At 33.3% G+C, this 26,394-nt stretch overlaps 1 protein-coding gene across 1 annotated transcript; it reads left to right on the top strand.

Annotated features, from left to right (window-relative positions):
* The first annotated feature begins 10 nt into the window (after positions 1-10).
* Positions 11-26,098, top strand: LOC143042722 (ufm1-specific protease 2-like). Its single transcript, XM_076215163.1, has 14 exons — positions 11-102; positions 3,432-3,582; positions 6,282-6,334; positions 7,140-7,350; positions 11,999-12,216; positions 13,125-13,218; positions 15,535-15,686; positions 17,645-17,747; positions 18,349-18,495; positions 20,022-20,200; positions 22,222-22,320; positions 23,107-23,209; positions 24,684-24,808; positions 26,000-26,098. The coding sequence occupies exons 1-14, from the start codon at positions 64-66 to the stop codon at positions 26,084-26,086; spliced, it is 1,761 nt and encodes a 586-aa protein (XP_076071278.1). The 5' UTR covers positions 11-63; the 3' UTR covers positions 26,087-26,098.
* Positions 26,099-26,394: the final 296 nt, after the last annotated feature.

Below are 26,394 nucleotides of genomic sequence, written 5' to 3' on the forward strand. Positions count from 1 at the left end.
ATTCATACGTATACGAGAACCGGAAGTGTAGATTTCAGGCGAAAGTGTTACTGTTAGGAGAAGATGCCACGAATAATCATCTGTCATTCGTCTGTTGCGAAGGTTTGATAAAACAAAGTGATATTTAATTGATTTCTTTTATTTTTTATCATCAAAACCATATCTGAGAATATATACAGTATCTTTTAAGATATCTGTAACATCGTCAATATGGTGACCCCTTTCTAAATGACATGATGGAGAAATTTCTAGACACTTCATCTTCATTACTGATAGATTGACACCAGGTCATATATTCATCCTCGATGATAGACATTTCGGCACCCGAGAAAGACGGTTCGATTTCAAGAAAAATCGACACCTCATAAAGCTACTATTCACTGTTAAATTTCAAATCAAATAGTAACATATATATATATATTAGTAGGTGGTGATTTCAATCTATAAAAAAAAAAGTCGCTGTCACGTAAAATTGGCACCATGTTTTTTGTCAAAATGTTCTTAAATATCGACCGCGTTTACTAAAGATCATGTTTTTCAATTAGCGGAACTAAAATCCTGTCCAAATTATGCAAATATCCACATTTAAAACAAATCTTACAAAATCAGTGGAAAACAACATTCCTCATAAGTTCCTAACATACAAAAACAGACTACCTTGGATTCACAACAATCTAAGGAAAATGATAAATAGAAAAAACAAGCTATATTATAAAATGAAACAAGACATCAAGTATGCTGAAAAGTAGAGACATCTGAAAAAAAAGAACAAACAACTGCATACTGGGGTTATATTGAAAAAATGATAGACCTACCCATAAATGAACCCGACCAACAGTGCAACAATCAATCTAAACCTAAAAAAGCTATTTTCCTTTATTAAATCACTGCGCACAGATAACACCGGTGTCGCACCACTGAAAAAAGAAGGACAGTTAATAGCTGATAAAAAGCAAAAGGCAGACATCCTAAACACACAATTCCAATCAGTGTTTACCAACTGAATCAAATAAGACCATTCCAGACAAAGGTCCTAGCTCACACCCTGTGATAGATTAATAATGTTCTACAAAATAGTACACCAAATCGTAGCTATACCATCTGCTATTCTCATACCATCAGACAGTAGAACCCGCAAAAACCATAATTATACTTTTAGACACATTTCAACCAAAAAAGATACATATATAAATACTCATTTTTTCCATATACCATAACTCAGTGGAACTTATTGCCAATGCAAAAAGTCCCTGTCGCCACAGTCGACACCTTCAGATAACAGCTCACACCAGCTGTTCTTCACAAATTCATCTAACTCATTATTAGCCTATGTACATAGTTTTAATCACAATTTAAAAAATTTAAATTGCGCACCTCCAATTTATTTCCAACTATTTTTGTTTTTGTAAATATATATATATAGGCCATGCTATGCAAACAGTAAATAATCTTCAGATCATTGAAGGACTACTGAAAACCTAAAGAAGAAGAAGAAGAGTCCAAATAACTATGAGTCTTGAAGGGGTCTTATTTGGGGTTTCTGATACCGGATCCTGCTTACTCTTTTGTCATATTCCCGTATCCCGCTTAGTCGCTTACACTTATAATGTACGTGAGGAATTTTCATTTTTTTTGTAAATTCCCGTGTCGTGGCACAAAAAGTTGACAATCCAGTGTCACGCTTAGACCCTAGAGAATGGCAATGACACCCACTCTTGAAAGGCTTTTCTTTTTTTTTCTTTGAAGCCTAACATTCAAAGGCATCAAAGCAAAAATTTAAAATAGCCTTCCAACTTCCAAGGCGTCATAATTATTAGGATTACCTTTAGCTATATAACTCTTTAAATAAAGTACATGTATTTATTATTACATGTATATTATTATTAACTATTCCATGTACTTAGGTGCACTCGACTCCAATCTTAGTTGACTAGGATTGTCAGTTTCCCTATCGAAGGTCATGGTTTTCTCCGGAGAATCTCTGGCTCCTTCCACCAATAAAGACTGGCCGCTACGAAATACTAGCCTAAATGCGGTGCTTAAAAGTGGCATTAAAATACCAAAAATCTAATCAAAATCAAATCCATGTACTGATGTAGTCTAAAATGGTAACAAGACATTTTGGCACCCAGACCAGGGACTTTCTATACTAACAGGACTGGTCACTTATAACATGCATAACAATGTCTAAACAAATTATCAGACTGATCTCGGCCGTAGCTGATGTCACATGACTTTATAGCAATTAAAGTCATTTCACATTTACGACTTGTTCTTTGATCATAACCATATGATCAAGTTAAACAAAAAATGGTTTTTAAGAAATTTTATACATTCATTGACATTTTGTCATTACAAAATGCTGTTTTCAAAAGATTTTTCGTATTGTTTTTAAAATATTGATCTTTGAACTTTGAGGTACTGTATATCAGGTTTTTTTCGTGTGTAAAATTTTTGCTTTGTTCGCTGTAGCCAAGACAATTCAGCTCCTCATTTTTCTCCATATATATATCCTAGTCTCTTGGGCTTTTGTGCTATAAAGAATGCATTTTTGTCTGCTCTTTGGTCGGGTTGTTTTCTCTTTGACACATTCCCCATATCCATTCTCAATTTTATTATGACGTCACAATTTCCATTGAAAAAGCATGCATAATACGAATTCATATGAAAGTACGAAAACATCATGATCTGACCATAATACGAATAAGACACATGTATGAAGTACGTAAACATATGATATTAATTGCCAAAATCTGGATATCGTGAACTTATTTTTTAAATTGTATTTTGTTAGAATACATGTATATACTTTTTCACTTTTTTTGGTCTTTTGGAAAATGTTTTTGGTGGTTGTATTTTGACCCCTCTCATAAGAGGTATCTACCAAGAAATTTGTTTTGCATGCACACATATATATAAATTATGGATTTTATCTCATCGATTTGAACAATAATTGTTTTCAATTTAGACTTGTTTATTTCTTTTCGTTTGGGCTTGTATTATATTTGCCTACGAGTTTATATGATCCGTTCAACCTGTTTTGACTAGTCAACAAAATTCAAGAGTCTATCAAGAATTGAGGTTAATTATATGGCCTTCCAAATACCTTTTCAATTCCTAACATCACCGAAGATACATTACTTGTCAAAATTCAATATGATGTTCTACATTTGTAATTTTTGCAACTAAATGCATGGGTTTATAATGTTCCAAAAACTATAGCTAGAATTAAAGAAAATGACTTTTTATGGTTACAATTTTTTTTGTTTATTTTGACTGTAAATTAAAAAAAAAAAGATAGAATGTGAAGGCACCTACCCTGAATATTTATAATAAGCAAATATCAAAGACAAAATTAAATATTAGATGTATGAAAAATACACCCACCTATATGCTGTATACTGAAACCATTTAAATTTTGATCTTTTCAGCAATTACAACAGATTAGTAAAGATGACAAAGCTGTAGGGTTATTGATAGGTTACTCAAGTGATGATATTTTGACAGTTTCTGCATGTGTTCGTTGTGTGTCCAATAATGTGTTAGCAGAATTGGAAGACATAGATACATATCTACCTGGAGGTAAGTATTTATTTTTGTGTAAGGGAGCTCTCTAAAATGAAATTAGATTTAGTATGAGTGCAAATCAGACAACTGAGACTAAGTTTCAATATTTAAAGTTACCGGTACAAAACATAGTTGAATGTACAGCTTTCAACAAAGAGGCTTTGCTGAGATACCCAACAGTATTAGCAAACTATAAAGAGGGGGGTCGGAGGGGTCCTGATCCCGATAAAAACATAAAATCCCAAGGCCCAAATTTAAAGAAATTTAAATCCTGACATCCCGAAATTTTGAAAAAAGAATTCCTAGATCCCCAATGGATCAATCCCAAAATCCCATGCTTAAAAAAAACCTGATCCTGACATCCTGAAAAAGGTCCTGCCTCCCAAATATAAAGGAATTCAAAATGACTTGTGTAAAACAAATCAGAAAATTGTCTAATCTATATAAAAAAATAGAAACATTCATAAACAAATGACAACCACTGATCATGACATGACTGAACAACATGTTCCTGACTTAGGACAGGTGTGTAATATATATATTTTAAATGATGAAAAAAAAAAATCAAGAATTTGAACTGAACTATATATATATATAAACAGAATCTAGTTATAATATAATTTTATATATGGACCATAATTTGCTATTGGGCTCCGTTTCCTATAACTATAGAAAGATGATAAAATGTGAATTACTGTAAGAAAAGTTGTAACTACATCTAAAGATGCCATTATTTTTATCAACATACAAGTGTATGCTACTCTTCCCTAGAAAAAAAATTGAAATTAACAAATTTCAAAGATTATACGACCGTATTTGTGTGTCGTTTCTCGCGTTACTTTTCGCGTCCGAAGTGCATAACGCTGACTAATTTATAGATAATCGTCACCGGCAAATTCATAATTTTTGCTTTAAAATAACAAAGAACATCGACCAATAAGAATAGTGAGAAGAAAATGCCGAGAACTATAAGTATTTCTGTAGCAGGTGTAAGAATACTGTCGTTATTTTGGTTTCCCATTTCGTAACGCACATTTTAGATGGTTTAATCTGCTTTGTTGTAAAAGAATTCTTAGTAACAATATGCAAATACGAACTCTCGCGAGATGTTCAAACAGGTAAATCAGAGATGATTTACATTCTTGTTTTGTTCTTCGTAATAATTAAGTTAGAAAATGACGTTATCGTTATGCGTTACATTTCACACGAAACAGAAGTCCATTTATTTATTAAAATTGTTTTTGTCGTTAAGTTCTAATCATTTCCGGTCATACGTGAAACATGTGACTAACATGTGATCACGCCCTTACAGCCGGATATACGAAATACTAGGTCTAAACATTGTATTTGTTTCCAACGGGATGTAAGCAAACATAATCTGTAGGCTTGTTTCGTCTTGTTTAAAAAAAAGGAAAATACAATTTTCAAAGAGATTGCGCCGGGGGTCTGTTATTTTTCCTATGTGCATGTTACATACGATCTTGTGTGAAAATAAATGCCCAATGACTTGACAAAATCGATTTCAGATTTGACCGACGTTTTAACACACTTCGTTTCCCAATAACGATGTAAAGGGTCCTTGGAAAATTCAATCGAAATTACGTCTCCTATCAAGGTGCCGATGTTCGTTGGATTGATTTAGCTTCAACAGTAAATATTACTGGATATTTTAGGTGAATAAAGATAATTTAATAAAAAATGCATGTTAATGTACCGTTACACTTGGAATGTACAAAGTTGGTATCTTTGTCACAATTTTTAATTAATTTTTTTTATTCATGTTCTGCAAACACTTATCAGAAACGCAATAAACTTGTCAAAGGAAAAGTAAACTTTTACCATGCATGACTTGAAAGGAAGTACTTTATTGATTTTAGCCCACTAAAGTAGGTTAAAATGTGGAAACCATGTAGATGGTGTACAGGTCACAAATATCACATGGTGCCTATTTTAAAGATGCTAATTCCAAGTTAAAAGTTGTTTTCTTTACTGGATTTAAAGAATTTTACATTACCAATGATTTGGAATAAATTGTATATAACTGGAATTTCAAAACCAAATATAAATACATTTTTTTGGCTAAAACATCAAGATACAACGATTATGGTATCCTGTATCAATGAAGAAAATACGGAAATTCCTGAATAAATTGTACTAATTGTTTTCAAAACAAGCACATATTTAGGAGTTTTATAATACTGTTACATTTAAGATGGATTTTAAGAAAAAGTATACTGTTCAGATCATTTTAAGCAGATTTTGCAATAAAATAAAACTAAAAAAATGCTTTCGGTTTCTAAAAACTTTAATTCAACATTGAAAATAGATTTTGAATATTAACATGAAGCAAGTAACACTAGTAATGGTGTTCATTTATGTCTTTCGAAATATATTGTGCAAAATAAAGAAAATAAAGATTGGTTTCCTGTTTTGTTTCCTGTCACGTAAACGGTGAATCAAAATGTATTAATTTTTTCTCGAAAAACTCAATTGTTCCATTAATACTATTCTAACATCAACACAACCCACAGAATAAAAGTTAAAGTTTTAGAACTTATAAAAAAGGATACAAAAAGAAACCAAAGGCCGAATACCAAATTATGGTCCATATATGTAATTTTACAATTTTTTGACACAAAAAACTATTTTGTTTATTGTCCATTCGACATGTACATGTATCACTCTTTTGGTGTCAATCTCTATTTCATTTTTAGGTGTGTTCATAGTGGGTTACTTCCATCACAAAAGTAAAGATTTACTTAAAAAGGTATGTTACATGGAATATAACACAGATGAGTATATATAATAACATTAATGATGCTTGAACCACTTTACTGCCTTAGATATGTTTTTACAAATTGATGCTTTTACAGTGATGCATGAAACATGCATATTTGAAAAATCAAACTAAACATGAAATGAACAAAAAATAGTGCCAAATCAAAACAAGGAATTAGAACTATGCAAGAGGGAGAGTGTTCCTTAATTTGAATTTATTTTTCTAACATTTATAACAATTAATAATAATAATGTATCAACCATGAGTATATTATAATGGTAAAAGCCAAAATATTTGAAAGTTGAAAACTTATTACAAAACATAATGAACAATATATATAACCCATAAATAGAGTTAAATTACCTATAAAAAATAAGAAGTGGTATGGTGCCAATGAGACAACTCTCCACACGAGACCAAGTGACATATAAATTAACTACTATATAGATTACTGTACAGCCTTCAACAATAAGCAAAGCCCTTTCTACATAGCTATGAAAGGTCCTGAAATCACAAATGTAAAACGAGAAAATTAACGGCCTAATTAATATACAAATAAAAAAGCAAATAATATGTAAAAGCAGCAACCACTGAATTATAAGCTCCTGAGTTGGGACAGGTGCATTCATAGAGTGAATTTAGCGGGGTTAACATGTTTGCGAGATCCCAACCCTGCCCTTAACATGGGACAGTGGTGTAACAGTACAACATAAGAACGATCTATAAAAATCAATTGGAAAAGGCTAGACTGTTCTAAATGTATGTTCCTTATGATGTTTCTCGTATATTTCAGTTATCTACACAGTTTTCACAGTTACTTATTTTAACCTTACCAGATAACCTGACCAATGTTTTATCAGAAGATAATTTCAACTTTTGGACAGCGGATGAGGGGAAGAGTTCTGTTACTGTAAACATTACAGACGAGTGTGTTGTAAATACAAGTGTCATAGCCAGGAATACATGTTGTATTGATGTGACAATAGATATAGGGGACAGTGAAGGTAGGGGAGAGTTCTGGTACTGTAAACATTACAGACGAGAGTGTTGTAAATACAAGTGTCATAGCCAGGAATACATGTTGTATTGATGTGACGATAGATATAGGGGACAGTGAAGGTAGGGGAGAGTTCTGGTACTGTAAACATTACAGACGAGAGTGTTGTAAATACAAGTGTCATAGCCAGGAATACATGTTGTATTGATGTGACGGTAGATATAGGGGACAGTGAAGGTAGGGGAGAGTTCGGGTACTATAAACATTACAGACAAGTGTATTGTAAATACATGTGTCATAGCCAGGAATACATGTTGTATTGATGTGACGATAGATATAGGGGACAGTGAAGGTAGGGGAGTGTATTGTAAATACATGTGTCATAGCCAGGAATACATGTTTTATTGATGTGACGATAGATATAGGGGACAGTGAAGGTAGGGGAGAGTTCTGGTACTGTAAACATTACAGACGAGAGTGTTGTAAATACATGTGTCATAGCCAGGAATACATGTTGTATTGATGTGACGAATGATATAGGGGACAGTGAAGGTAGGGGAGAGTTCTGGTACTGTAAACATTACAGACGAGAGTGTTGTAAATACAAGTGTCATAGCCAGGAATACATGTTGTATTGATGTGACGATAGATATAGGGGACAGTGAAGGTAGGGGAGAGTTCTGGTACTGTAAACATTACAGACGAGAGTGTTGTAAATACAAGTGTCATAGCCAGGAATACATGTTGTATTGATGTGACGGTAGATATAGGGGACAGTGAAGGTAGGGAAGAGTTCTGGTACTATAAACATTACAGACAAGTGTATTGTAAATACATGTGTCATAGCCAGGAATACATGTTTTATTGATGTGACGATAGATATAGGGGACAGTGAAGGTAGGGGAGTGTATTGTAAATACATGTGTCATAGCCATGAATACATGTTGTATTGATGTGACGATAGATATAGGGGACAGTGAAGGTAGGGGAGAGTGTTGTAAATACATGTGTCATAGCCAGGAATACATGTTGTATTGATGTGACGATAGATATAGGGGACAGTGAAGGTAGGGGAGAGTGTTGTAAATACATGTGTCATAGCCAGGAATACATGTTGTATTGATGTGACGGTAGATATAGGGGACAGTGAAGGTAGGGGAGAGTTCTGGTACTGTAAACATTACAGATGAGAGTGTTGTAAATACATGTGTCATAGCCAGGAATACATGTTGTATTGATGTGACGATAGATATAGGGGACAGTGAAGGTAGGGGAGAGTTCTGTTACTGTAAACATTACAGACGAGTGTGTTGTAAATACATGTGTCATAGCAAGGAATACATGTTGTATTGATGTGACGATAGATATAGGGGACAGTGAAGGTAGGGGAGAGTTCTGGTACTGTAAACATTACAGACGAGTGTGTTGTAAATACAAGTGTCATAGCCAGGAATACATGTTGTATTGATGTGACGGTAGATATAGGGGACAGTGAAGGTAGGGGAGAGTTCTGGTACTGTAAACATTACAGACGAGAGTGTTGTAAATACATGTGTCATAGCCAGGAATACATGTTGTATTGATGTGATGATAGATATAGGGGACAGTGAAGGTCGGGGAGAGTTCTGGTACTGTAAACATTACAGACGAGAGTGTTGTAAATACAAGTGTCATAGCCAGGAATACATGTTGTATTGATGTGATGATAGATATAGGGGACAGTGAAGGTTGGGGAGAGTTCTGGTACTGTAAACATTACAGATGAGAGTGTTGTAAATACAAGTGTCATAGCCAGGAATACATGTTGTATTGATGTGACGATAGATATAGGGGACAGTGAAGGTAGGGGAGAGTTCTGGTACTGTAAACATTACAGACGAGAGTGTTGTAAATACAAGTGTCATAGCCAGGAATACATGTTGTATTGATGTGACGATAGATATAGGGGACAGTGAAGGTAGGGGAGAGTTCTGGTACTGTAAACATTACAGACGAGAGTGTTGTAAATACAAGTGTCATAGCCAGGAATACATGTTTTATTGATGTGACGATAGATATAGGGGACAGTGAAGGTAGGGGAGAGTTCTGGTACTGTAAACATTACAGACGAGAGTGTTGTAAATACATGTGTCATAGCCAGGAATACATGTTGTATTGATGTGACGGTAGATATAGGGGACAGTGAAGGTAGGGGAGAGTTCTGGTACTGTAAACATTACAGACGAGAGTGTTGTAAATACATGTGTCATAGCCAGGAATACATGTTTTATTGATGTGACGGTAGATATAGGGGACAGTGAAGGTAGGGGAGAGTTCTGGTACTGTAAACATTACAGACGAGTGTGTTGTAAATACAAGTGTCATAGCCAGGAATACATGTTTTATTGATGTGACGGTAGATATAGGGGACAGTGAAGGTAGGGGAGAGTTCTGTTACTGTAAACATTACAGACGAGAGTGTTATAAATACAAGTGTCATAGCCAAAAATACATGTTGTATTGATGTGACAATAGATATAGGGGATATTGAAGGTAGGGGAGAGTTCTAGTACTGTAAACATTACAGACGAGAGTGTTGTAAATACAAGTGTCATAGCCAGGAATACATGTTTTATTGATGTGACGGTAGATATAGGGGACAGTGAAGGTAGGGGAGAGTTCTGGTACTGTAAACATTACAGACGAGTGTGTTGTAAATACAAGTGTCATAGCCAGGAATACATGTTTTATTGATGTGACGGTAGATATAGGGGACAGTGAAGGTAAGGGAGAGTTCTGTTACTGTAAACATTACAGACGAGAGTGTTATAAATACAAGTGTCATAGCCAGGAATACATGTTGTATTGATGTGACGATAGATATAGGGGATATTGAAGGTAGGGGAGAGTTCTGGTACTGTAAACATTACAGACGAGAGTGTTGTAAATACAAGTGTCATAGCCAGGAATACATGTTGTATTGATGTGACGATAGATATAGGGGACAGTGAAGGTAGGGGAGAGTTCTGGTACTGTAAACATTACAGACGAGAGTGTTGTAAATACATGTGTCATAGCCAGGAATACATGTTGTATTGATGTGACGGTAGATATAGGGGACAGTGAAGGTAGAGGAGAGTTCTGGTACTGTAAACATTACAGACGAGAGTGTTGTAAATACATGTGTCATAGCCAGGAATACATGTTGTATTGATGTGACGGTAGATATAGGGGACAGTGAAGGTAGGGGAGAGTTCTGGTACTGTAAACATTACAGACGAGAGTGTTGTAAATACATGTGTCATAGCCAGGAATACATGTTTTATTGATGTGACGGTAGATATAGGGGACAGTGAAGGTAGGGGAGAGTTCTGGTACTGTAAACATTACAGACGAGAGTGTTGTAAATACAAGTGTCATAGCCAGGAATACATGTTTTATTGATGTGACGGTAGATATAGGGGACAGTGAAGGTAGGGGAGAGTTCTGGTACTATAAACATTACAAACAAGAGTGTGTTGTTAATACATGTGTCATAGCCAGGAATACATGTTGTATTGATGTGACGGTAGATATAGGGGACAGTGAAGGTAGGGGAGAGTTCTGGTACTGTAAACATTACAAACGAGTGTGTTGTAAATACAAGTGTCATAGCCAGGAATACATGTTTTATTGATGTGACGATAGATATAGGGGACAGTGAAGGTAGGGGAGAGTTCTGGTACTGTAAACAAATAGGAGGGTAGGAATGCCCTTTACCTTCAGGCGTCAAATGTCAGAATGTCAAGATGTACTTCCCATTAATCCTATTACATCTAAATAAACAGTTTTCTCTTTACAGAAGTAATTGCTCTTTAAGGAAGATTATTGATTTTTTTATCAGATTGTTCCTATTTATTTTTCAACAACTTTTATATTTAGGTTGAAACTGTTTATAGCAAAAAATATTACTTATACATTCACACATTTGCCAAAAAGTATCATCAAAACCATTTGATGAATCCTTATATCAGTTACTTCCCTTGAAAGACAATTTTCAACCTTTTTTGGCTTCTTAACTTGAAAAAACAAACAGGTACTTTAAAGAAGAAAAGAGATTGGCAAAGTAAGATCTAAAAAAATGCTGGTTTGACTGAAACTCAATACTGATCCAAAAACGAGTTATTGTTCTTTAGTGATAACTTTTATGAACTCTTTTGTTGATCATCTTGAAAAATGGCAATGATAAAAATGAAATTGAAACAAGTAATTTAGGTCTACAATCATTACATTGGCAAGTGCCTTTTGAACCAAGGATATAATCTTTTTCTCTTGATTGAACTTGATCAATGCTAAAAAAAATGCTGTATAATTGATTGTTTTTTTTTCAACATGAAATGTCATATTTCTGCAGGTGAAGAAATCAAGCTCTTAGGAGCCTCTTGTTTTTGTTTAATTTACAGGTATATTTAATGATTCTTCATCAGTGACAAATTCTGTTTCCATTTATCTCAGTATACATTGATATATATAAAATAATGCATTTAGCATGACATAATTTATTAGTTGCTTGTTGCTATGCAATTTCATCTCAGCTCTCATCTAGGTCTTCTAGATATAAGTATTTCCGCTTTAGAAAAACAAAGTGCTTAAATAATATTATTGGGATAAAACATTATGTTTTTATTTTATTTCAGAGTCATGGAAAAAGAGCTTGAATAAAGAAATAGACAGACAATACAAAATAATAAAGTCTGGCTGTATAATGTATAAACTTCAACAGAGCAATGTTTTGATTGGTGGAAACCAGTCATGTGGTATAACTAAAGACAGTAAATGTGTAGATTTGTATGACTTGATAGAGGAGGATGGTGGGATATTCAAAAGGACGAGAAAGAAGAAAGATAAACATTTGGTACATGTTTATTTTAATATATTTCTTAATTCCTGATTAATTAATTAATTAATTTTTTAATATTGCATGGGATTTTTGTCTCACTTACTTCCAACCGACATCCATTTTTGTCGAGCCTGCGACTTTTGTTGCAGAAAGCTCTACAAGGGGATAGTGATCTGTCGGCAGTGGTGGCAGCGGCGGCATTAGTTAACTTCTTTAAAGCTTTATAGTTTAGAAGGTGGGAGACCTGGATGCTTCATACTTTGTATATTATCAGGATGCCTCATGTTACGAAGTTTCCGTCAGTCACATGTCCAATGTCCTTGACCTCATTTTCATGGTTGAGAAAGTAAAATTATAACAATAAAACCAAACTCCAAGGTAATCTATTGTGGCAAATGCAATACTCAAACACATCTAACGTATTACTGTCATATTCCTCACTTGGTACAGGTATAACAACTATCATATTTCTTACTCAGTACAATCTTTTTATAGAAAATTTGAAGCTTATGGTTATATTTATAGTATAACTAATCGCCGTATTTGAATATCAAAAATAAGACAACGCGTGACCGAATGACGCATGGATTAAACGAGTGAAATTATCGGTTTTTATCTAACTGGGAAATCAATGTAATTCATTGCAACCAATGTAATAATTCTAAATATCACTATAGAGTCCATTGATATAAGAAGATGTGGTATGAATGCCAATGAGACACCTCTCCAACCAAGTTACAATTTGTAAAAGTAAACCATTATAGGCCAAAGAAAGGTCTTCAACACCGATCCTTGGCTCACACCAAACAGCAAGCTATAAAGGGCCCCAAAAAGGACCATGTTTCCTTTTATCTTCGTGAATTTGCCTACATCTGTTTGTTTTGATAATAACATGATGATTGTATGATGTTTTTCTTTTTCAGGAAACTTTACAATTCACAACGTTCCTGAAGAGAAGTGGAACACCGCCAGATGAAGATATCCCACCTTGTGCCCCAGTTATATACCATAATATTGGTATGCAAATGAGAGTTTACAATTTATATAAATGTTGAACATTTTGGGAATTGTTAGGGATTTATTTTTCATTTACTTTGACACCTTTGTCACACTTCTGCGGATTCATTTATTTTTGCTTGAACCATTTTTGGGGGATTGAGAAACACTTGTATATTCATTGATATCTGAATTGTGGTTTTGTCAAAGTCTGCATATTTATAGATTATCGTTGATCATCCCATCGAGAATGATTTCCTCACTTGAGCCGGGACGGCGAAAGCGAGAAAGACAATCGAGTTGAGATGACCAATGATAATCTGTTTATCTCTTTTTTATATATGACAATGTTGTCAATTTCATGTCGATTTCATTAGCAACACCACGTGCCTCCCGCTTAGTTTCTAGGGATAATTTTCCATCTCAAGCCAGTAGCATGATATGAAAAATTATCACAAAAAAAGATCAAAGGAAAAATGCCCAAAATAGCGATAAATACATTAAATAGATTTTTTTATTTATGAACATTTGAATTCGCAGTTCACTTGAACAGACCTGCTAACTTTTGAAAATCCCCATGGGGGATTTAGTGCGCGACCAGGATTTTAATGGTTACAGTTTTTTGCGGCGTTTCTGCGTGCACTGTTTTTTACTCTTAAAATAGTCTCATATCTCTTCTTTTTTCTTTTGGTATACTGATGATAAGCTTTTAAGCCTTGATTTCTTTTATTTGCATGATTCTTGTGCTTGTTTTAAAATTGACAAAACAATTTAAGAAAAGAGAAAAATGACAATATAAAATAAAGGATTTAAAGTGAAGACCCCCCTTTCCCCCTCCAAAGACCTTCTTATCTTTAGACCATGACTCAAAAGACATGAACCTATATGTCTTAAAGTTAGAAAGATAAATTCAGATTGACATCGGTAACAGGATAGACAAAAAGGTAACAGGATAGACTTTTATATAGTGATATATCAGAAACGTATGTTCCTGTTACCAATGAAATAAAGAGAAAAGTAAACTAACTTATGAGGGATTTACTTGATGTTGGGTTTGTTTGAAAGGGTGAAAAAATGCTGAACAATATAAATTGCTATCTTATACTTGCATTACTGGTGGTAATTTTTACAACCTTTGAAAACCAATTTTTAGGGGCATTTTTCAGTACAGCCTGGAAAATTGGCAAATAATCTATTATTTTACAGAATGAATATATATAGAAGTTTATTCTCTTGAAAACCATCTAATTGGCTACGTAAAACAAGCTTAACATTTTATCTAAACTTTTTCTTAATAACCCAAAATGTCTTTTGAAAATTGTAACAGGATAGACAAAATATTGTACCACCTATCAAAAAATGTTTCAAGATATTCTTGTATGACATCATCAAGATTGCATCTTTTAATATGTTGTTCTTAAAGTACTGTTTGTTTTGATTTGCTTATGTAGAGGGTTGTTTGAATAAGTAACTTTTAATAAATTTTTCAATTTCAAAATTCGACATTTTTTGAAAATGACCCGTATGATAAATTGGTTAAAAATCAAAGGCCGTCTGACTAAATTTCTGTTTACAAATATTATATTAATTAATTTTGAGGATTGTTATGACCCATGCATCAGGTAATCCGATTACTTGCAACAACAAATTATGACACCTGTTGTGACCGTTGATTAGCACAGGGTTAATATAAACTTGTCATGATATGTCCCCAGGTAAAATTATAGATTTTTAAAAATTGATCAGAAATCGGTAACCAATAATTTTTTCGGGTATATTTTGTGAAAATGCGGTTTTTGACTTGTTTTACGATCCCGATTTCAGGATTCGGGTTGAGGGATGAAAATCGGGATGATACCGCGAAAATCGGGATAGTTGGCAGGTCTGCTTGAACCCAAGAAATCGCCAAAAACTGGTATCCCACAAATGAATCTACACTAAAATGGTATACAATACTGTAAAAATCCTAAAACTATTTTGTGGATTTATTATTTGATTGTTAGACAATCGAAACTAAAGTTTTAATTATTGCAATATAAGAAAATGCTACATACAAATAATATTATTAAAATTTTATAACATTTAAGTTATCATAGCAATTTTTGTAATAATAAAAAATGACAAAATGTCTGAAATTACAGTATTTAAATTCAACTGATTTATGAAAATTTAAAATCAACGATGAATAGAGTACATGTTTAAGAATACATTCCAACTTTAGAAACATCTGCAAGACAAAATGCATGCACCTTAATCTTGGAACTATAAAGAGGATTACTGCAAATGAAATGCACTACCGGTATTACAAATTAGACATTTTTTGTTTTTATTTTACAGTTAACAGTAAATCAGTGGACATAACTCTACAAATTGACACAATATCCACCGTGACAACTGATACTACTGTTAGTAAACTAGCTGTAGCTATGTCAACAAGTGTGTTTCGTCAGTTAAAAGCAATGACCAACTGTATGATGCAGCATTCCAAGGTAAATGATATTGTTTTTTAAATTCAAATCTTTACAATTTAATTTTAGTACCAGTACTGGTGATCCAGTGGCGGCATTGTTAGCTAACTTATCATAAGCTTTATATTTATACCCCCGCTTTAAAAAAGGGGGGTCATACTGTTTAACCTCTGTCTGTCAGTCCGTCCATCAGTCCGTCCATCAGTCCGTCCGTCAGTCAGTCCGTCCCATGAAACTTTTGTCACATTTTTCTCAGGAACTACACATCCACCCTTTCTGTAATTTGGTATCAACATTTATATATGTTAGCCATACCGTGTGATGCGTTTTCAGATTCATCACTTGACAACTTCCTGTTTACCGAACACTTGTATGATTTTACACATGATAGCCAAGTTGAAAATTTTCGTCACATTTTTCTCAGGAACTACACATCCACCCTTTCTGTAATTTGGTATCAACATTTATATATGTTAGCCATACCGTGTGATGCGTTTTCAGATTCATCACTTGACAACTTCCTGTTAACCGAACACTTGTATGATTTTACACATGATAGCCAAGTTGAAAATTTTCGTCACATTTTTCTCAGCAACTACATGTACAATACAAGGATTTCTGAAATTTGGTTTCAGGATTTATATAAGTCAGCTATACCGTGTGATGCGTTTTCAGATTCATCACTCGACAACTTCCTGTTTACCGAACACTTGTATGATTTTACACATGATAGCCAAGTTGAAAATTTAGTCACATTTTTCTCAGGAACTACAATACAAGGATTTCTGAAATTTGGTTTCAGGATTTATATAAGTCAGCTATACTGTGTGATGCGTTTTCAGATTCATCACTTGACAACTTTCTGTTTACCGAACACTTGCATATTTTTACACTATTAATATTATCCACTTGCGGCGGGGGTATCATCAGTGAGCAGTAGCTCGCAGTTTCACTTGTTTAGAAGGTGAAAGTCCTATGTGCTTCATACTTTGTATATAGATGCCTCATGTTACGAAGTTTCCGTCAGTCGCATGTTCAATCATCAATGTTTTTGACCTCATTTTCATGATTCAGTGACTACTTGAAAAAAAAGTTAACATTTTTTGTAATGTTAAATCTCTCTTACTACAAGTAATAGGATAACTATATTTGGTATGTGTGTACCTTGCAAGGTCCTCATGCCCAACAGACAGTTTTCACTTGACCTCAACCTCATGGACTAATTTAACAAAGGTTAAGTTTTGGTGGTCAAGTCCATATCTCAGATACTATAAGCAATAGGTATCTGTAGGTTATTCGGTGTATGGAAGGACTGAAAGGTGTACATGTCCACCTGGCATGTGTCATCTGATCTTGACCTCATTTTCATGGTTCAGTGGTTATAGTTTTAAGATTTTGTGTTTTGGTCTGATTATCTTATACTGTATGCAATAAGTCTACTATATTTTGTGTATGGAATGATTGTAAGGTGTACATGTCTAGCTGGCAGGTGTCATCTGACCTTGACCTCATTTTCATGGTTCAGTGGTCAAAGTTAAGATTTTGAATTTTGGTCTTTTTTTCCTAATACTATATGCAATAGGTCAACTATATTTGGTGTATGAAAATATTTTTTAATCTATATGTCAGTCGTGGAGGTTTTATTTGACCTTGACCTCATTTTCATGGTTCATTGCTCAGTTTTAAGTGTTTGTCTGTTTTTCTTAATAAGCAATAGGTCAACTATATTTGTTGTATGGAAGATTTGTTAGCTGTACGTGCCTGCCTGGCATGGTTCATCTGACCTTGAGTGCATTTTCATGGTTCATTGGTCAATGTTTAGTTTTCTTGTTTAATTTTAAGTTTATGTGACAGTTGTAATAAAGCTTTATATTTAGGACTATCAACATAATATCAATGATTAGTAAAGAAGGCGAGACATTTCAGTGTGCGAACTCTTGTTTGTATAGTATTATATATATAACATCTGTTTGTTTCAGAGAGGAGATTTCCAAACACCACAACCCTACCATTTCCAGCCATTAGGCCTCAATACTTTTCTTACTGTAACATATCCTTCCAAAATGTCTGATGATGATTTAGGTAAAGATTGATGTAGCTACTTATGTTAACTTACTGAATGCATTTTGTCTTCTATTCAGGAAAATTGATATCCACAAAAATAGAATAATTCACAGTACATCGATTTGAAGAATTTGATTGCTGGATGTAAAATTGGTGTATTGATATAAGTTATTTGGCAAAACAATAGAAATGACAAATGTTTAACAATTCTATCAGGAAAACTACAAAAGCAAAAACAAATTTTCTTTCCATAAAGAACAAAGAAAATTTGTTCATGAATACCAGTTATTAATTAACAATGAAAAGATTGAAAAATGAAAAGATACACAATATACATTTCATCGAAGTTGTGTGTTTATTGTAATGTTATCTGGAAAAATCAAAACATAATACTGCAAATTCAGAAATTATTGCAATATTTTAAGATTGCCAAAAATGCAAGATTAATTATTTCAATTGTAGAAAAATCTACAAACAAAACAAATGTATTTTTCAAATATAAGAATGTAAATTCTTTTATTGTGATACTCACCCAGTCACATTATTAGAATTAATAATTAACATCACAATATAATTTCTGAGTTTACAGAAACAAAAATGTTTTAAAATCTAATTTCAGTTGAAAAGCGAAGAGATTTGCACAAAAAGTTTTGTCTAAATGATGATAGACCAATTTTCAGAAGAAACAATAAGCACATGTTCTTGGAAGACCTTGAAAAATATGGCTACTTGGTAAATCCACATGCAGGTTTATCACCTTCTGGAGGTAGGAAAACTTTGACAAAAATGCAAACACACAACCAAATGAATTTCCAAGAATATAGACCCATGTGTTGAAGACCCATTGGTGGACTATAGCTGTTTTGTGCTCTTTGGTCGGGTTGTTGTCTCTTGACACATTCCCCATTTCCATTCTCAATTTTATTATGGCCCCGCAACGAAGTTCATTCTGTCATTTCGCAACAATATTGGGCTGATTTTTGGTATGTGAGTTAAACATAATGAGTTACAGATCGAGTTTAAGTTTCGTTCTGTTCTTCTAATTTTTGCTGAAATTTCAGGCTTTGGACTTTGATAAATTGTTGAAAATCACAGTTATACAGACTTTTTTTCTAAACACCCTTCAGATATTGGGCTGATTTTTGGTATGTAAGTTTACCATAACGAGTTTCAGATCAAGTTTAAGTTTTGTTCTGCTGGGCTAATTTATGCCGAAATTACAGGCTATGAACTTTGATAAATTGTTGAAAATACAGTTATAGGGATTTTTTTCTCTCAATGCTTTGGGATATTGGGCTGATTTTTGGTATATGAGTTACCCATGATGAGTTACAGATCAAATTTAAGTTTGTTCCGTTCGGCTAATTTTAGCTGTAATTTCAGGCTTTGGACATTGATAAATTGTTGAAAATCACAGTTATACAGACTTTTTTTCTATACACCTCCAGATTTTGAGCTGATTCTTAATATGATAGACTTTCATCATGTTTGTGTCCACATGTGTTATTGAAATTGCACATTTTCCAACTTTTTGAGACGGGGCCATTCGTGTCGCTTTGGCACATCTAGTTTATTGAAAGATACCAAAGTGACATTCAAACTCATAAGTCGAAAAAAAAACTGGTTAGGCCATGGCAAAAAAACCCAGAAAAAAACAAAGATACACAGCACACTAAACACAACATAGAAAACTAAAGGCTGGGTAACATAAATCCCATCAAAATCTGGTGATCTCTGGTAAGCAGATGTTAGTTAATAGTGGTTAGATAGATATGATGAATGTTCATTTGTTTCCATCTTTATAGAGTCAACTTCCTAATGCATGTAGAGTAAGAGTTTGGTTGTCTTACTTGCTTTGTTTGTATTAATGTTTGCTCAATCATTGTGTTTACAATTGACATCTGTAAATATTAAATATAAGGTGGCAGAGTTAAACCTATATATAGGTAAATTTGATTATTTGATAATGTAATTTCAAATTTAAGTATAATGTATATAAAATTAATTCTGCCTATTTATATTGTTTCCAGATGTTTTCAGATAAGATAAAGGCTAAAATTATAGTTTGAACCTAGATTTTACAGTTCACTGAAAATATAAATGTGATAGTGAGAGCTTGGCAAGGTATCCTATTGTAAAATTTTCTTATTCGCATATGAATATAATAAGATGTGATATGATTGCTAAAGAGACAACTTTTCAAAAATAAAGGGTACATGTGAAAGAACAACATTTTCTGTGAAAACTTTTAATGTTTTGATTTTTTTTAACTCTCTTTATGTTTACTCCTAGTGAAAGATGGTACTCCATATATTGTACAAGGTTTATACAGCTACCATCATTACATGCAGGATAGATTTGATGACAATAAGTGGGGATGTGCTTACCGATCCCTACAGACTCTTATATCCTGGTTCAGACTTCAGGGTTATACTGAGAAACCTATACCAGGTCATAAAGAAATACAACAGGTAATATTAAGACATTGGTGTTCATGTTCAGATTGTATATAGAGAGTGTGTCAACCTTCCCAAAAGTTACTGCTAATTCAGAAATGTTTCTGATGTTTTTTTTATTGGGAAATATGTAACAGGATAGGTTTCCATGGTTTCACACAAAAATAAAATTTGATAGTAATATTTGTAGGCAGTATTTTCTGTAATTGCAACAATCAATCTCACATATTTATACGCCATTTTATGGGACTTAATTATTATGGTATACCGTTGTCCCTCTATCCATCCATTGCAATAATCAATCTCACATATTTATACGCCATTTTATGGGACTTAATTATTAGGGTATACCGTTGTCCCTCTATCCATCCATTGCAATAATCAATCTCACATATTTATACGCCATTTTATGGGACTTAATTATAATGGTATACCGTTGTCCCTCTATCCATCCATTGCAATAATCAATCTCACATATTTATACGCCATTTTATGGGACTTAATTATTATGGTATACCGTTGTCCCTCTATCCATCCATTGCAATAATCAATCTCACATATTTATACGCCATTTTATGGGACTTAATTATTAGGGTATACCGTTGTCCCTCTATCCATCCATTGCAATAATCAATCTCACATATTTATACGCCATTTTATGGGACTTAATTATAATGGTATACCGTTGTCCCTCTATCCATCCATTGCAATAATCAATCTCACATATTTATACGCCATTTTATGGGACTTAATTATTATGGTATATCGTTGTCCCTCTATCCATCCATTGCAATAATCAATCTCACATATTTATACGCCATTTTATGGGACTTAATTATTATGGTATACCGTTGTCCCTCTATCCATCCATTGCAATAATCAATCTCACATATTTATACACCATTTTATGGGACTTAATTATAATGGTATACCGTTGTCCCTCTATCCATCCATTGCAATAATCAATCTCACATATTTATACGCCATTTTATGGGACTTAATTATAATGGTATACCGTTGTCCCTCTATCCATCCATTGCAATAATCAATCTCTCATATTTATACGCCATTTTATGGGACTTAATTATTAGGGTATACCGTTGTCCCTCTATCCATCCATTGCAATAATCAATCTCACATATTTATACGCCATTTTATGGGACTTAATTATTATGGTATACCGTTGTCCCTCTATCCATCCATTGCAATAATCAATCTCTCATATTTATACGCCATTTTATGGGACTTAATTATTAGGGTATACCGTTGTCCCTCTATCCATCCATTGCAATAATCAATCTCACATATTTATACACCATTTTATGGGACTTAATTATTATGGTATACCGTTGTCCCTCTATTCATCCATCTGTCTGTCCATCTATGTGTTCGTCCATCTGTCTGTCGTCATCAACATGTCCCACATTAACTCAAAAATGCATTAATCAATTTGTACGAAACTTTGGTGAATTTTTTATATCTATTGACCTGAGCTCATTTTTTGATTTTTTATGAATTTTAGAGTTTATGTTTCTGAGTTATGGGGTTTTATTTTAAAAAAGGGGGATTTTCCAGTTTTTGGACAATACACATAACTGCTTTGAGCAGTTTTCATTAAACTTTGGTGACTGGTTTATATCAATTTAAATATCCTCCCTTTAGTTATTTTATAAATTTCTGTCATGACATTGAGGAGTTATTGAACTTTATTCTTTCAAAAAGTGACAGGCATATCATGCGCTAATTGCACAGCATTTAATAGTCAATTGTTCAATGATTGTAAAAGTATGTTCATGCAAAAATGTTGTAACTTACATTATAAGAAAACACAACCATCTTGGTTCAGAGTGTAGAAATATAGACATGTTTCTTAAGAGGTCACATGGTCATACAGCAGGTAATTTGTCACTGGTATTCCTTTTTAGACAATGCATAATTGAATTAAATGGAATATGAAAATCTGTATAAATTATAGCTTAATTTGATGATTAAATTTAAAAGATATACATATTATACAATGCAATTACAAATTGTAGGCATTAGTAGATGTAGGAGACAAAGAAGCAAAGTTTGTTGGGTCCAGACAGTGGATTGGGTCTATGGAATGCAGTTATGTTTTGGACCATTTAATAGGGGTAAGTCAACAAAAAGTTTTAAAATCCATACATTCTTATATCTGTTAATTGATAATTGTCTATTATCAATCATTCCACATTGTCTTAGTTTTGTCTCACCTGGATAAATAAACTCATCATAGATACCAGGACTAAATTTAGTATATACGCCAGACGCGCGTTTTGTCTAAAAAAGACTCTTTAAGACGCTCGAATCCAAAAAAGTTTAAAATGCCAAATACAGTACGGAGTTGAAGAGCATTGAGGACCAAAATTCCTAAAAGTTTTGCCAAATACAGCTAAGGTAATCTATGCCTGATGTAGAAAAGCCTTAGTATTTAAAAAATTCAAATTTTTGTAAAAAGTTAATTTATAAATATAACCATATCAATGATAGTTCATGTCAGCACAAAAGTGCTGACTACTGGGCTTGTGATACCCTCGGGGAAATAAATCTCCACCAGCAGTGGCATCGACCCAGTAGTTGTAAATAAACTCATCATAGATACCAGGACTAAATTTAGTATATACGCCAGACAGGTGGATAAAGTTGTGAAATAAATGCAAGAATTTGATGGGCTGTTTCTGGTTGCAGCATGGGAGGATTTTTATCCACTTGTAAGCCAGAAGAAAAATCTAAAATTCGAAAGTGTCATTTTAAGCTTAACTGTGACAGACTTATTTGAATATGACATACTTTTTAAGGAAGATGCTATTTTATCAAATCAGCTCTATTTTGACACAAACTTTCTTTAATATTACACATTAATCTTTTGTAATGCATTACATTGCTTATTCGTATTTTAGGTCACCTCAAAGATAATGTTTGTCAGTGCAGGGGCTGATTTGTCTTCTAAAGGGAGAGAACTGGCTCAGCATTTTACAACACAAGGAACACCTATAATGATTGGTGAGTTATTCATACAAGTATTCCTCCTTTGGGAGTAAAATCATTGTAACAAGGAAGAAAAACTAAAACAAAAAGGCAAAAATGTTTATAATAAGGACCTACTTTTATCCCATAAAATAAGAAAATTGTTATCTTCATTTTTATATACTGTAAATTCAGAAATTATTGCGTACATTTATTTTTGCATTTTCGACATGCACACAAAGTCCTCTCAAACTTATGCTAGGGGCCGTCTTAAACTTGCAGTGAGCTAAGAGTTTTATTTTGCTCAGATATGAAGGCCTCACTGACTTTCAGATGAAGAACAGCAATAAAAGCTCTGTTCCTTTGCTTTTTGTGTGTTTTTCGCTGTGCATGTACTGATTTTTTTGTCATGGATTGATACCCCATATCCATTGTTTTTCTATTTTATGTGTTAGATTGAGGAGATAACTGTATTGTATTTTAAGCTCCGACGGCATCAATTGGGGATTTGATGGTCGCAAATTAAGTTTACTGGCGACGCGTTAGCGGAGACAGTAAACGGGTATTTGCGACCATCAAATCCCAAATTGATGCCGTCGGAGCTTAAAATACAATATTGTTATCTCCATTCTAATGAAACTAACAGAAAACAACGTTAAAACATGTATTTAAAATCTGTCATATGTCGTCTGCGCTTGCGCGTACGTCCCATAGCATCTATTGTCAATTGATGCCATGTAAGAAAGTGACGTTATCCAATCAAAATGAACGTTACAAACGTTGTTGCATTAGAATTCAGAATGCTAGTTCTTATTTTTGTGATACTGATCCAGTTGCATTATTCACAATAATAAAAACCCTGCAATAATTTCTGAATTTCAGTATACAGTATATGATAGTGGAATGTCTATCAAAATTATAGTTTATCCTCTAATAAATAGTTTAGGAACCACAGTTAAGATGTTGTTTAAGGCTAAAAGCTAAATAAGTTGAATATGTAGTTCATTTCACTCAATTAAAGCTTACTCAATTGTTGGTCAAATAACTAAGCTTAATATATACTATGAGTAAAACAAATTTTAACACGATATAATTTTCTTTTAAAAAACTTAAATTAAAAATTTGGTGAGTTGCAGAAAGAAACCAACAAGCAAACTTAATTTATTTGCACCATATTCAGACAAATAGTTTCTTCTATAGTTATAAAACTCACAAGAATACAAAATAGTGAGCTTTAACATTAAAAAAAGCCTTTGCTGTGTTGATTGACAGATTGTTGGTTTTCAATGCCACTTTCAGCACTTATCGCAACTTATTGTGGCCGCCAGTGTTGATTGTTGGAGGAAACCTGAGTGACCAAAGGAATTTCAGCGGCATAAGTTTTGACTGGCTAGTTGTACTGTAGACCATTTTGCAACTGTAGCCACTGTTTTTGTTGAAGATACTGTTTGTGAGGAAGCATAAGTCACAAGATTTACTTTGTTAACAAATAATATACTCTTCTTTTCAGGAGGAGGAGTATTAGCACACACAATATTAGGAGTAGATTTCAACGATGTGACAGGCGATTTGAAGTTCTTGATCCTGGACCCTCACTTTACTGGTGCAGAAGAGTTGAAAGTTATTCTAGATAAGGTACTAAAGATTGTTGTTAGGTCAACAATATTTTTTATGTGGATTGATTGTGACGAGGATATGACACTATGTCTGTTGATTTCAAGCTCCACTGGTTCAGTTAAATTGCATGATATGTGTCATACAACCTTCCATGACCTTATTCTAGTCTTATGCATTATGCATTAATGCAATCAATTAAATATAGTTCATGGCCAAAAGTATGTGTTACATATAACTTTACCTATATATTACATATAAAATTTTGTTTCTTTCAAAAATTTATCGTTAGAAGCAGCATTGTAACAGGTTTATTTCTCTAGTTGGGTCAAAATCTTTAATTGTTTTTACATAGGCGGTAATGGTAACGTTTTTTCCTGTAGCTCAGTCCATATCGTTAACTTGGATATGTATGATAGCTTGTTTCGAAGCTGTGACATTTTCACATATGTGGTTAAATTTTCGGGGTACGAAGTGAGATTACTTTTTCCGTAAATTAGCAAACCCCGAACATCCTGTTGTGATGTGGCTCCTGGTGGTAAAATATCCCCTTTTTAACACAATAAGTTCTTTGAAAATTTAATACTTTGAACACATTCAATAGCTCCATAGTTTTTACACATTTATTCTATGTTCCTCTACTTTCCTAATCACCACAAATAATTAAGTTCAGTCATTTGCTAAAAATAGAAATATGTCCAATATCACTACACAGAGATTTTTTCTTTACACGTGACTTTTGAGTTCCTCATTTCAAGGCGCATTAGGGATGTTGTCCCAGTTGTTAAATTATTTTGTTGTAAAGCATTCTCAATTTCTGATGATTTAAACACAGGTTTATTGTCCAAAAACTTTGCTATATATTTCAACCAAATAAAATTGTAAAATATTATTATACACGATCACATAGTGAGACAAAAAAATAAAAGAAAAATGTATGAATAAATAAATTAATATACTTCAGACAATTCTGCGTCTTTCAACACATGGTTTATTAAAATCCAACCATAGATGTCTTAAAAATATTTTTTTTAAAATGTAGTTTTATATGAAATATATAGTTTTTGCTATATAAGTGACCAATGCACTGTACATGTTTATGTGTACCTTACATATTTGCTTTAACCAATCAATTGATCACAGTCATTTGACAGTTTGAAAGTTCATTTAAACAAGTTCCAATATATTTATCATTTTTTGTTTATATTTTAGGGCTGGTGTGGTTGGAAAGGAACAGATTTTTGGGACCAGACAGCACATTATAATTTGTGTATGCCACAAAGACCGATTTGCATATAAATTTTAAATGATGTTTGAAGTTTTTATTTTTTGAAAGCTTATCTGGCTTATTTTACGTTTTAAGAAGGTTATGTTATAAATCATGTGATTTCCGAAGTATCCTCTGGCACTTTAAGTCCACCAGCAGCAATAATGACCAAGTTCTGTAAAACATGAAATAACACTTTATAATTTTTTTGGGTCTAAATGGCTTTTCTGGATTTACCTTCATCAAGAATGTTCAAAAGCAAATGGGTGAGCTATATGTCTAAAAGGGAATAGCCAAATCTAAGGTCAACTTTGCCTGAGGAGTGGGAACCTTAGTTTCT

The sequence above is a fragment of the Mytilus galloprovincialis genome, chromosome 8 (genome assembly GCF_965363235.1).
Source record: "Mytilus galloprovincialis chromosome 8, xbMytGall1.hap1.1, whole genome shotgun sequence".
Lineage (NCBI taxonomy): Eukaryota > Metazoa > Mollusca > Bivalvia > Mytilida > Mytilidae > Mytilus > Mytilus galloprovincialis.

Excerpts from the sequence above, each read along its gene's own strand:
- LOC143042722 (XM_076215163.1), top strand. The coding sequence starts at position 64 with ATGCCACGAATAATCATCTGTCATTCGTCTGTTGCGAAG. Across the intron at positions 12,217-13,124 it reads AGAAGAAAGATAAACATTTG|GAAACTTTACAATTCACAAC; the intron begins GTACATGTTTAT and ends TTTCTTTTTCAG. Across the intron at positions 23,210-24,683 it reads AGGAACACCTATAATGATTG|GAGGAGGAGTATTAGCACAC; the intron begins GTGAGTTATTCA and ends TCTTCTTTTCAG.